We start from the raw sequence: 12,633 nt of genomic DNA, 5'->3' as shown, positions 1-12,633 counted from the left end.
ACTTTAGATAAAGTCAGTTCCAGCCCGGATGTTTTCAGAGAGCTGAAGGACCAAGGTTTATTTCTTTAGCTCAAGTCACAGACTCACCTGTGAAAGGTAACATCATCTGGTCCAGTCCTAAGAGAAAGTCTAGCTCTGAGAGGGCCTTTGTGGTGTTGGTCGGGCCACTCTGGGGCTCTCTGAGCCAAGGTTCACCTGCTCTTTCACTGCTGAAATGTTGTCCAGGATAGGTCAGCCACGGACAAAATGCTAAGAACTTGCGTCTTGAAGTTCTGGTCCATTTAGCTCCTTCTGGAAGAATCTCTTCATCAGTTTAGGCCTTAATTTCTGGGATATTCAATAGATCAAACCTCTGAATGTCCTCAGATGTGACCTCACTGTTTGAGTCAATTCCAGATGAACCAACTTTCCTGGATGGGGTGGTGGGGAGGGGTACCATATCTTGAAGTCTGTCTCTAGCATTCTGAGAACTACTTCAGCCTTAAATGATTAAAGTTGCATAACTGCATCCTCAAAAAACCCAAAATTTCAAAGGGGAATATAAAAACAACACCGCCGAAACACCCAAATATTGTGTTGCCTTTCCCCAGACACAGAAATTTGATAGGTTTCATCATTTTTGCCAAAGTTCACAGGGAGTTTTGTACCCATTTCATTCACTGCTTTATTATTATTATTATTATTATTATTATTATTATTATTTATTGAGTTGAACAGATTAGTATGATTTCTTTACCTAATATCTACTGTTTCAATTTCATTTACTAGTAGAATTGTGTGTCGAAGAATGGGCTCTGTCCCTAAAACTTAACACTATGCTGTAGGTCCTTGTCACTCAAGAAATTTTAATAACACCTTGGCCTTGTTTTTTTTTTATATTGGTGGATAGAAATACAGGCCCAATACTGTGAATTCAGTGATGTTCAACTCAAATAGCAGGTTGATCGCATTGATTGTGATGTTAAATGCACCTGAGTCGCCTTTTATCTTGCTGCTTTGGCCTTTCTAAAGGATGAAAGAACAACACTTGTCAGGCAAACTCTGTGGGTTTCCAGGACCACCTCTTCCCCATGATCGCGTTTTGGGGTTTAAATGTGGCCAAATGGCAATCTCAATAGATCCTCTATCTGACCAGTTTGTCTAATGGAGCCTGGGATCAGGAGTCAAGGATTCTTTCTGGGACTCATAACAGTTTCAAAGGGAAAGACTCTTCAGAGAAGTCAATATTGAATAGGAAACGTTTTCTGTTTTCTTTTTCCTTTGTTTACTCTTTCAGTCCATAATCATTTGTGGAGCTTTTGAGACAACCAGTGCCTTTTATAAGCTTTTTCTGTGTGTTGTGTGTTTCATTACCAAATGTAGAGTACAGTATTTTGCATTCACAAAGTGTAAGGTGCATGTACTGTTAGGCTGTGTCTATGCCAGTTCTCAAATCCCAGGAAGGCATGGTTTTGGAAAGGCCATTCCTTTTGTTTAATTTCCTTTGGCCAAATTAACCTGAAAATTCCCCCAAAGCAGGTACGTTCAAGCAGTATTAGAGGTTCCTGACCATGTGTGCCCATTTTCAAAAGCTTTGGGAACATTTCTCCAGGAAGGCACTCCTGAAATACTGAGATGCCCTATGGGAATGTTTGCTTGAAAATGCTGCCAACTGTCACGTGAAAAGCATGACAACCTTGTACCAGGTTGGTTTGCTCAACACAGGGATCAGCGCATGCCTGGACGCGGTCCCCCACCAAGAGTAGACTTGGGCTGGTCCAGAAGCACCCCCAGACCTTGATGCAGAATGCTTTCATTGAAGTGCTTGTGTAGACACAGCCTAAGAGAGAATAACCTCTTAAGTGTAATTTTGACTTTCTCTCCCCAATTAGAAGAAGATAGTGTTTTTGATGAATCTGATATTCATGATACACCTACTGGACCCTGCAATAAAGAGTCTCAAACTTTTTTTGCAAGATTGAAAAGGATAGGCGGCAGCAAAATGGTGAAATATCAGCCGGTTGAGATGAATGTGCAGAGAAGTATGAATTTTTTCCTCTTAGTCATTTATGCAGAAATGTTGTACTCTACTGTTTGTTTGGGGTGAAATCTTAATTTGATTGCGTTACTACACATTTTAATACCGTTGATTTGATATCTCTGTATGCACCAGCAGTATATATATAGACATATTTATATATATACGTGGATTAACAGATACATCATTAATGTCATAATTGTCTTAGAGGGCCATTGCTTATTTGATTTGTTGCAAAATGTTTGCTTCTCTTCCACACGATTTGAATCTAGTTTCCTAGATTGGCCTCAGCCAAAAGTGACCCCCCCCTCTCCTGGGCACCAATGAATAGGGCTGAGGAATAACCCTGAAGCCTGATTGGGGAAATAAGCTCTGAAATGACCATTCTTGGTTATCTTCCATTCCAGAAGTCTTCTGGTTTTTTGGAATTAGAATGAACCTTCCACCACTGCACCAGAAAGGCAGTTTTCCCTCGCTTTCTGGTTGGAATTGGGATTGTGATTTTGACTTAGGACGATTGTTTGCCCAAGTATGAGGGGGGAGGAGGAAAATGGTGAAATCTCCAAGTAAAATAGTACTAGCTTTTTCTGTTTTAATCAGGTGAAATAGAACTGGCTGACTGTAGAGAAACGGGTGCATTACAAGACAGCCTTCTACACTGTGTGAGAGAAGAAAGCATTCAGAAAAAAAAGCTGCGCTCTTTTAAACAAAAATCTCTTGATATAGGGAATGCAGACTCGCTCTTGTTTACGTTAGACGAGCACCGTAGGAAGTCCTGCATAGACCGCTGTGACATAGATAAGGCTCCCGCCCCGGCTGCTTATGCCACCCACAGACAGCACGAACACGGACGGCCACGACAGAATTCTGCCACCAGGCTTGACAACACGGAGATCCCCGAGAACCCCATGTTGGAAGGCTTGCAGGAGCCTCGAAGGCCGGTCATCCCCGAAGTCAGGCTGAACTGCATGGAGCCGGTGGAGGCGAAGGCGGGCTCACCGGGGAAGGCTGCTGCCAGAGAGGACTTAGATCTCATAGATCTGTCCTCGGAATCCAACTCTGGGCCTGAAAAACGCTCTGTGCTTTCAACCTCTGACAGCGACTCCCTGGTGTTTGAGCCTCTCCCACCTCTCAGAATAGTGGAGAGTGATGAAGAGGAGGCGATGGAAAACAAGAATAACGGTACCCCTGAGCACGCTGCCTCCTCATCCTCTCTCCCTAGCAACCCATCCGTCCTCAGCCTCAGCACCACCCCGCTCGTCCAGGTCAGTGTGGAAGACTGTTCCAAAGACTTCTCTTCCAAGGACTCAGGAAACACTCTGTCCGCAGGTGACACCGACTCCACCCTCCTAGCTCTGGAAGATCCCACAGACTCTGAAGACTCCGCACAGCCAGAGGAATTGGCAGGGCTGTCTGGTGGGAGCCCTCTCACGCTCAAACAGAAACGGGACCTCCTGCAGAAGTCCCCTGCACTCCCAGAGATGTCGGTGGATGAGAATCCCGAGCCGCATGCGGAGGAAGAGAAGCCAGCGGGGCAGACGCCAAGTTCAGGGCCCAAAACTGTCCTCCTCCAGGTCCCTGAAGATGCTGAGAATCCCCTGGCCGGTGAGAGGCCCGAGCCTGGCGGTGAATCGGATACGGAGCAGAATTCCGAAAGGAAGGTGCAGGAGGAGGGGGCCGAGGAATCTGAGTTTAAGATTCAGATTGTTCCCAGGCAGAGAAAACAGAGAAAGATTGCCGTCAGTGCAATTCAGAGGGAGTATCTCGACATTTCCTTCAACATTCTAGACAAATTGGGAGAGCAGAAAGATCCAGGTAAGCTCATGTCTCTTCGTTCTCCCAGCCTTACCTTCTTGTTAGGGTCTGCTGCACCAAACTCGATCTTAAAATGTCATGGGATGACATTCTCATCTGCCCCAGAGCCCCGCTGAATCCTTCCTGCTTACCAGTGTGTGGAATTCAGATGTGGTTCCATCGGCTCCATAAATGTTTCTGTATTTGTTGTTTCTTAACTCAAGAATTAATTCTTGACCGTCTTCAGCCATTTGAGGCAATGGTTCATTCGTATCTAGGTATCTCAAGTGTTGTTACTGTTGTTGTTATTGCGGAGGTCACACCTGGCTCAGGGCTGACTCCTGGGTCACTCCTGGTGCTCCAGGAGACCATATGTGGTGCTCAAGACTGAGCCAGGGTCAGCTCTCCGATTCTAAATATTTTCACTTCAACAGCAAAAGACATCACTGAATTGCTCTTTTGTTGTCTTGTTCCCTCTGCTATGCTATGAGCACTGTGATATAGTTCAAAGAAGGAATAAGCAGAAAAAGCGAAAATAAAGAGTGCTTAGAATGATTCAGAATGGACTGTTTCCCCATGTAGTGTCCACATCTGATTATATATCCACAACCTGGAGAATATTTTGTCCCCTCAAGAACCAAAGACCAAAACCCAGCTAATGTAGATCTGAATGGATGGAGCCTCCTTGTTGTATACCCATGGGTTTCTCACCTCATTTCTCAGTGTCATTTCTATGATGTCTTTGGAGACACTGTTTCTCAGGAAGGTAGCAGGAAAATATGTCAAACTCATTGTCCATCTTTTCCTAAAACAGTCTCCTACAGTGTCTTACTCTTATCACAGGAATGGGAACTGGTATTTCTAAGTTCACACCCAAGCACTATGCAGCTCTTCAGAAAAACAAGAGTAGAGTACACAGGTGATATTACTGCTGGAGATGGCTAGAAACCAGAGAACTGACCATGGAGAACTGGTCAGGTTCTTAGAGACCTTTAGTCTAACTCTTGATGACCCTTGAGTTCCATAGCTGACCTGACACTAGGAGGAAGTGACAGTGTCTTTTTTTTTTTAGATTTTTTTTATTTGTGAATCACCGTGAGGTACAGTTACAGACTTACAAACTTTTGTGCTTGCATTTCAGTCATACAATGATTGAGTACCCATCCCTCCACCAGTGCCCATTCTCCACCACCAATGATCCCAGTATCCCTCCCACCACCCCTTCCCCATCCCCCCATGCCCCACCCCACCTCTGTGGAAGGGCATTCCCTTTTGTTCTCTCTCTCCTTTTGGGTGTTGTGGTTTGCAATAGAGTTATTGAGTGGCTATTGTGTTCAGTCTATAGTCTACTCTTGGCTTGCATCTCCCATCCCGAGCGGTTCCTCCGAACACCCTTTACTTGGTGTTCCCTTCTCTATCTGAGCTGCCTTATCTCCCAGTATGTGAGGCCACTTCCAAGCCGTGGAGCAAACCTCCTGGTACTTGTTTCTACATACATATCTCCTGGGATGCTGGTATGATCAGACTTGTCTCTACTAATCTAGTCTCTCATTCTGTTACTTTATATTCCACAGGTGAGTACATTCTTTCTATGTCTGTCCCTCTCTTTCTGACTCATTTCACTTAACATGATACTTTCCATATTGATCCAGAAGTGAAAGTCTTGCTCTAGGTCACACAGCCGCGAGTTGGGGCCAGGACTGAGTTTAGTCTTGCTCCTCTGATTTCTCTCCATGATGCAGTTCTTCAGAGAATGGACTCAGCTTTTCACTCTGCCCAAGGACACTTCCTGAGATTTCTAACAACTCATTGCCTCCCAGGACAGAGGCCTGTACCTTGAAGTTGCTTCATAGAAATCTGCTCAGTCAACAGGAATGTATTTGAAAAGGCACATGCTCTGGCCAGAGTCTGACAATAATACATTGAAGAAGATTTTTAGGGAAACTGAGATACCTTTTAATTCCTTGGAGCCAGGGAAAACTCTGTGTAGAGATAGACAGAAGCAGTGATCTGAAAACTGTGGGTGTCTATAGACTTGGCACAGAATAAGTCATAGAACATCTGTGGAGTGGGAATGAGTGAAAAGAAAGTTGTAGGCTGTAAGTTTTTATGTGTGAATATTGTCTTCTTTATTCAAATCTATGTCAGACTATTCTCCAGACTTACGTGGAAGAAACTGATCTTCTATTAATGCATTTTTGTTACCTGAGCAAGAGCAGAATATTTGACAATTGTAATAGGTCTTTAGAATATGCTTGTCTTTGGAATTTTATAATAGGTATCCATTCCACCACGATAACAAGTTCCTGTTTAACATCTCCGCCCTGTCCTGGAGACATACAGATCTCCTGGGATGCTGGTATAATCAGACTAGCTCAGGCTTCCCAGTAATTCCTCCCTCTCTCAGCTGGCATCTAAAGAAGCCCAGATATTTAGCCCACCTCGTCCTTCCACACCCATGGCCGTTTCCAACCGCCTGAGTCCACTTGGATGGAACACACCGACTTCTTCGTCTTTGCTAACATTAGTCCCCACAAGAGGGACCTGGACCCATCATCTCCCTCACTCTCAGGCCCCATCCTCTGTTCTGAACCTTCCTCTTGCTTTTTTCCCAGCTCCTCAAATGCTTCCTCCAGCTGAAATTGTGCGAACAAAATCCCTTATATATGCTCTCTCTGTTTCCATGACCCGAGTCTAATGGAAGCGGGTTCTAGCTACCCTGGGCTAGGGGGAGTTGGCACCCTCCTCCTAGGCCATCTCTACTCACTTTTTTTCTTTTGTACTTACTTCTTACCACGCCTTCCTTATCATGAATTGTGTGCTGCATCCAGCAGGGACCCTCCTCACACTAATCTTTGACTTTCTCCTTTGTTAACAGTTTTAACCACTGACTCTTCCTTAAATGATTCCAGTCTTAATTCTTGCTGATTTTAATATTAGTATAGATGGAGCAATAGCACAGTGGGTAGGGCATTTGCCTTTCACGCATGCCACATGGCCAACCCGAGTTCGATTCCTTCGCCCCTCTCAGAGAGCCCGGCAAGCTACTGAGAGTATCTCGCCTGCAGGGCAAAGCCTGGCAAGCTACCCATGATGTATTCAATATGCCAAAAACAGTAACAACAAGTCTCACAATGGAGACGTTACTGGGCCCGCTCGAGCAAATCGATGAACAACGGGAGGACAGTGCTACCGGGCTACAGTGCTAATGATGGCTATGTTGACGTTTTGGCTTCTCTGGTCGTTGAACTGATCTTTTCCAGTGACTTTTAAAATCCCCCACCCTGGCTCAGCAGCTCATTTCCACATTCTTATTAAAGACCTTGTTATTGCCAGTAACTGTTACCTTTCCTCGATGTCCATTTTATGTTTCTCTTTCTCTGATTCTCACTTTCTCTCTCTCTCTCTCTGTCTCGGTCTGTCTGTCTGTCTCTCTGGAAAACATTGTATTGATCCTATTTCCCTACACCGTGTCTGCTGTCCTTATTCAGGCTAAATACAGCTAATGTATAATCCATAAATATAATAATAATCCATTAATATATTCTGCCTACATTCTGCCTATCCTTTGCTTTCTCAGATTTGTGTGGTTAAATACAACCTTTTCAACATCACTTTCCCTTCTACAAGCACACGCTCCTAGCAGATGAATGCGACTAGATAAAAAAGTTAACAGTGTGGATTAGTTTAATTTTAAATTCATGCCCATGAGTCTCAAACTTGCTCTGTAATTATACCCTATGTCCCTGGTTCATTCCTCCTTGCATTCTTTGAAGTGACTATTTCTTAGCTATGTCTCTTTAAACTTTGATGGGCTTTTCCTGTTTGAATAATCAGAAAGCCTTCATAGTCTCCTATCACATCATCTTCTACCCACCCCTGGTCCTTCTGTCTGGGTTCACAGATGAAGGTCTGTGTCTGTGTCTTAGGTAACATCGCTACACGTGGACAGCATTTCTCTTACTGAGTTAAGGATAGGCCTAGAAAATTCTACCGTTTCTCCTCAGTTTTTGTTTCCTAGAAGAATTCTTGGCTTTCAGATATACCTAACTTATTTTTTTGTCTAAAAAAAAAGTTCTTGATCCCAGTTATACCAATCATCCCATCTCTCTTCATCCCTTTTATTAAAATGTTTTAAGGACTTAACTATGCCATTGCTATCTCCAATGTTCTCCCATTATGATCTTTCCAAAAATAATTCATTAGGGACAGGAGAGATAGTACAGCAGGTAGGGTTTTTGCCTTATGTGTGGGTGGCTTGGCTAAGATCCCTGGCATCTCATATGGTCCCTCGGGCACTGCCAGGAGTGATCTCTGAGTGCAGAGCCAGGAGTAACCCCTGAGTATGACTGGGTGTGGCCCCCAAACCAAGTAAATAAAACAATAATTCGTTGCTGCCCTGAAGCTTTCATCATCCCTAGTTCACCAGCATTTCTCTTGCCACGATCACTAACAACTCCTAACTCCCATGGTCAATTGTTATATTTTCTCTTCTGCTATAACTTTATCTAGTGAGAAAGTTGATTACCTCAATACCATTCTCCCTTTGTTTGTCCTTAGTTTGTTGTAACTTGTCTATTTGTATATGGTTCCTCCTTCTTTAATCATATCTCTTTAATGAGGGTATGCCCAAGGATCTCTGTCCTTGGACCTTTTCACAGTTCCATGTACTCTTAACTCTCTTGTTGATCTCATTGAATCTTATAGTGTCACATATTAGCCACATGCTGAGAGAACTATTACCTACTGCCTTTTAACAAATATACATACAATCTCAGCAGCAGATGGCAGTGAGCAATTTGTCCAGATCCAAGGGTCTGTTGGTCTCTGAGGGTTGGGGTTGGCTAATCTATAATGGGCTGGGCTGGCTGAGGTGGCCAAACTCCTCCTGAGTCCATGGAGCCTGGGACTCTTCTCAGGGTGATGAAAGAGGCATGAGAAAACACGCTCAATGACAAAAGCACTTTTCAAGCCTCTGTTATCTTTAGGACTACAGACCTCATGTGTTTCCATAAAGCAAAACAAATCACATGGCTAAGTTCGAGAACATAGTCTGCCTCATCTTTGGTTTTACTTGGTTCTGATTTGGGGCCTCCCCTGAGAGTGCTCAGGGCTTACTCCTGGCCAGGCCCAGGGGACCAGATGGCATTCTGGGTATTGAACCCAGGTTGGCTGCGTGCAAGGCAAGCACCCTGCCTGCTGTACTGTCTATCTGGCCCCCATACTCTGCCTCTTTAGTGGGAAGAACTCCTAAGCCACAGGGGAAAGCTCAGACATTTAGGGAGCAGTGAAGAGCTAGGGTGTTCTGTGGGATAGACTCGCACTTAAACCATTGTAGTTTAACGGGGCATCACTTATTTATTTTATTATTTTTTAATTGAATTACTGTGTGATAGAGCATTTCAAAGCTGTTTTTGATTGGGTTTCAGTCATACAATGTTCCAACACCCATCCCTCCACCAGTGTAATTTCCTAGCACCAATGTCCGCAGCTTCCCTCCGAAATTCCCACCCCCACCCCAAATCCACCCTCCATCCCACCTCTATATAGGGCAGGCACCTTTCCTCTCTCTGTCTCTTCTCTATCATTTTGGACATTGTGGCTTGCAAGACAGATGCTGAAAGGTTATCATATATCAGTTCTTGTCCAAAGTGATCATTTTCAACTATTGTTGTCATACTGGACACTCTTCTATCTTATCCACCCTCCGCTCCACACACATTTGCGGTAATTTCCAACCATTGACCCGTCCTCCTGTGGGTATCACTTATTTTGTCAGGCCACTTAGCCTACCATCAAAATATGTCTAAGATCTGGACCTTCTCACTCTACTCGGTCTCAGCCTCTACAGCTCTTGCCCGTGCTGAGACAGAGGACTCCTGTCTGGACCCTTTTTCTCCAGACAGCAGTCAGTATTCTTAGAAACAGAAGGTACTGTTTCTAACAGCCGACCACTGCTGACACCCCAACACTGGACCCTCGAATCCTTCCTAGGAAAGCCTCAGCTGCCTTCAATTCTGAGAAGAAACGCTTCCCAGAAATGTTCTGGTATCAAGTTGTCTTGTACTTTCCATGTTTCTTCTACCCAGTCAGTGACCTCTTGCCATTTCTCAAACATTTTCTGCATGGTCCCACTTTGGGATCTCTTCAGCTTGCCCCCCAAAAGCCCCTGGAATTGTCCTCCAGAACTATCTCCCTGGCTCAGTCATGTACTTTTGTTTGTTTTTGTTTTTGTTTTTAAGGCCTCATCCAGCAATGCTCAGGACTTACTCCTGGCTCTACATTTAGGAATTGAGGGCTCAGGGGACCTCATGGGATGCTGGGAATAGAACACGGGTTGACGACATGCAAGGCAAATTCCCTACCCACTGTACTATCACTCCAGCCCCTCCACTATATGCTTTTAATTCTTTGAATACACACAGGTTCCATAGAGTCCCGGGTTACCCTTGACCCTTAACACCTACACTGACCTCTTAGGCTCCGTCTTTTCTCTGTTTTTCTTTAAAAAAAAAAAACCAACTGCTGTTATCACGGTCACGGTCCTCCCGTTATTCATCGATTTGCTCGAGCGGGCCCAGTAATGTCTCCATCATGATACTTGTTGTTACTGTGTTTGGCATATGGAATACATCACGGGTAGCTTGCCAGGCTCTGCCCTGCGGGCGAGATACCCTTGGTAGCTTGCTGGGCTCTCCGAGAGGGGTGGAGGAATCGAACTCTGGTCAGCCAGGTTGGCCGCTTGTAAGGCAAACGCCCTACTGCTGTGCTATTGCTCCAGCTGTTATAATGAATATTAATTTATTTTATGCATAATAGTTATTTGTCTCTACCTTTAACTTGAAAGTTGTAGGGTTGTCTTTTGTTGACTGATATCAAGTGCCTTAAAAGAATCTTGGCAAATATTTGATTAAAGAATAGTATGGCATTTTCTGTACAACATTAATACAAATTGACTAGAAATGTTTTGAGTAAAGTGTATACTCTCTCTCTTGGGCTGGAGCGATAGCACAGCAGTTGGGCGTTTGCCTTGCACCAGCCAACATGGCCGACCCGAGTTCGATTCCTCCGCCCCTCTCGGAGAGCCCGGCAAGCTACCGAGAGTATCTCGCCCTGACGGCAGAGCCTGGCAAGCTACCCGTGATGTATTCCATATGCCAAACATAGTAACAACAAAGTCTCCAATGGAGACGTTATTGGGCCCGCTCGAGCAAATCGATGAACAATGGGAGGACAGTGACAGTGACAGTATACTCTCTCAAATATTTGTTGCCTTCAATTGGATACAATTAAAAGTCTTCATAAAATATCTTAGGACTGAGAAAAAAAATGCCCGGCTTAACACAATGATGCTGGCACACACCCCATGGGGCTCACACTTGAATGTGGTTTAATTAACACAAATTTCCATGCTAGCATCAATGTGTTAAAGAATCTTAGTACACTAGCGATTATTATAAGAATCTTATAGTAATGACATTTCATTAAAATTAAAGCAACATCCAGGATTTTAATAAGGGTGCCGACATTTTGAAAAGTCTCAGTACTTTTTAACTTTTAAAAACTTTTATTAAAGCGCCATGATTTGCAAGGTTATTCACAGTTGACTTCTAGACTAGTGTTCCAACACTAATCCCACTACCACTGTCAACTTCCCTCCACCATGTTCTCAGGTTCCCTCCCATACCCGCAAGCCCCCAGACTGCTAGCTTGACAGACACCTTTTTAGTTTGGTTGTTAAATTTTGGGTCTCATTATTTCAGTGTGTTGACTCTGTGGTTTGGATATTTAGCTCTGGTTTCTTTATATCACTGTTGTACCTGAGTCCCCTTGCCCCTTGGCCCTCGGTGCTTCTCATATGTCTCTACTCCCTCTCCCCTCCAGTCTATTTCTTTCCTCCTCCATTGTACACTCTGGGTCCACGGGTGATCTAAGCATGTCCCCTTCAAGTTTTGCATTACCTCATCCAGTTATTCTAAATACCAGATATAAGTCATATCATGCTGTATTTATATTTCTTTTTCTGATTTATTTACTTAAGCATGATATCTTCCCATTCCATCCATGTTGCTTGACTTCATTATTCCTTACAGCTGTATAGTATTCCATTGTGTGTATATATATTACACCTGTAATAAATATTATATATTATATACACACATATATATATATTACATGTTCATGATCCACATAGATTTCATTGGACATTTAGGTTGATGCCAGATCTTAGCTTATTATGCTGAGTGCTGCAACGAATAATGTTGTGCACACCCTGTTTTCAATGAGTATCCTAGAGATAAAGACCCCAAAGTGGAATTTCTGAGTCATATAGCAGCTCAATTATGACTTTACTAAAAACGCTCCATACTGTTTTCCATAGGGTTGAACCAGACAGCATTCCCACCAGCAGGACATGGAATTCCTTTTTCACCTCATTCCTGCCAACATAGAGTATTCCCAGTATTTTTGATACATGCCATTCTCACTGGTGTCATCTTGATTTGGATCTCCCTAATAATAAATGATAAAGAGCATATTTTCATGTTACTCTTGGCCATCCATTGATCTTCCTGAGAAAAGAGTCTGTTCATTTCCTCTCTCCATTTTTGGATGGGGTTTTAAGATTTTTTGGATATAAACCCTTTATATGTATTGATATTTTCTCCCATTCTGCTTTTAGCTTTAACCCATGTTCTTTGGTCATACAGAACCTTTTTAGTTGGATGTGGCTTTGTTTGTTTAGTGTTGATTCTGTAGCCTTTATCTCTGGCATCGTCTGGTTGAAGATTCCTTTGAGGTCTAGGTCTTGGAGTATTCTGTCT

At 43.6% G+C, this 12,633-nt stretch overlaps 1 protein-coding gene across 13 annotated transcripts in view; it reads left to right on the top strand.

Moving 5' to 3' along the window:
- UNC79 (unc-79 homolog, NALCN channel complex subunit) overlaps positions 1-12,633 on the top strand; it is a 305,414-nt gene that overhangs the window by 199,093 nt on the left and 93,688 nt on the right. For 8 of the 13 annotated variants that reach the window (XM_056133510.1, XM_056133507.1, XM_056133502.1 and 5 more), the window contains 2 exons: positions 1,872-2,021; positions 2,618-3,832. In XM_056133510.1, the coding sequence (XP_055989485.1) occupies positions 1,872-2,021; positions 2,618-3,832 (1,365 nt within the window). The remainder of the gene's footprint in view (positions 1-1,871; positions 2,022-2,617; positions 3,833-12,633) is intronic. The other 5 variants (XM_056133511.1, XM_056133506.1, XM_056133513.1 and 2 more) reach the window with 3 other exon arrangements.

The sequence above is a fragment of the Sorex fumeus genome, unplaced genomic scaffold (assembly GCF_029834395.1).
Source record: "Sorex fumeus unplaced genomic scaffold, SorFum_2.1 ptg000098l, whole genome shotgun sequence".
Taxonomy (NCBI): domain Eukaryota; kingdom Metazoa; phylum Chordata; class Mammalia; order Eulipotyphla; family Soricidae; genus Sorex; species Sorex fumeus.
This window is presented reverse-complemented; position numbering and strand designations above follow the sequence as displayed.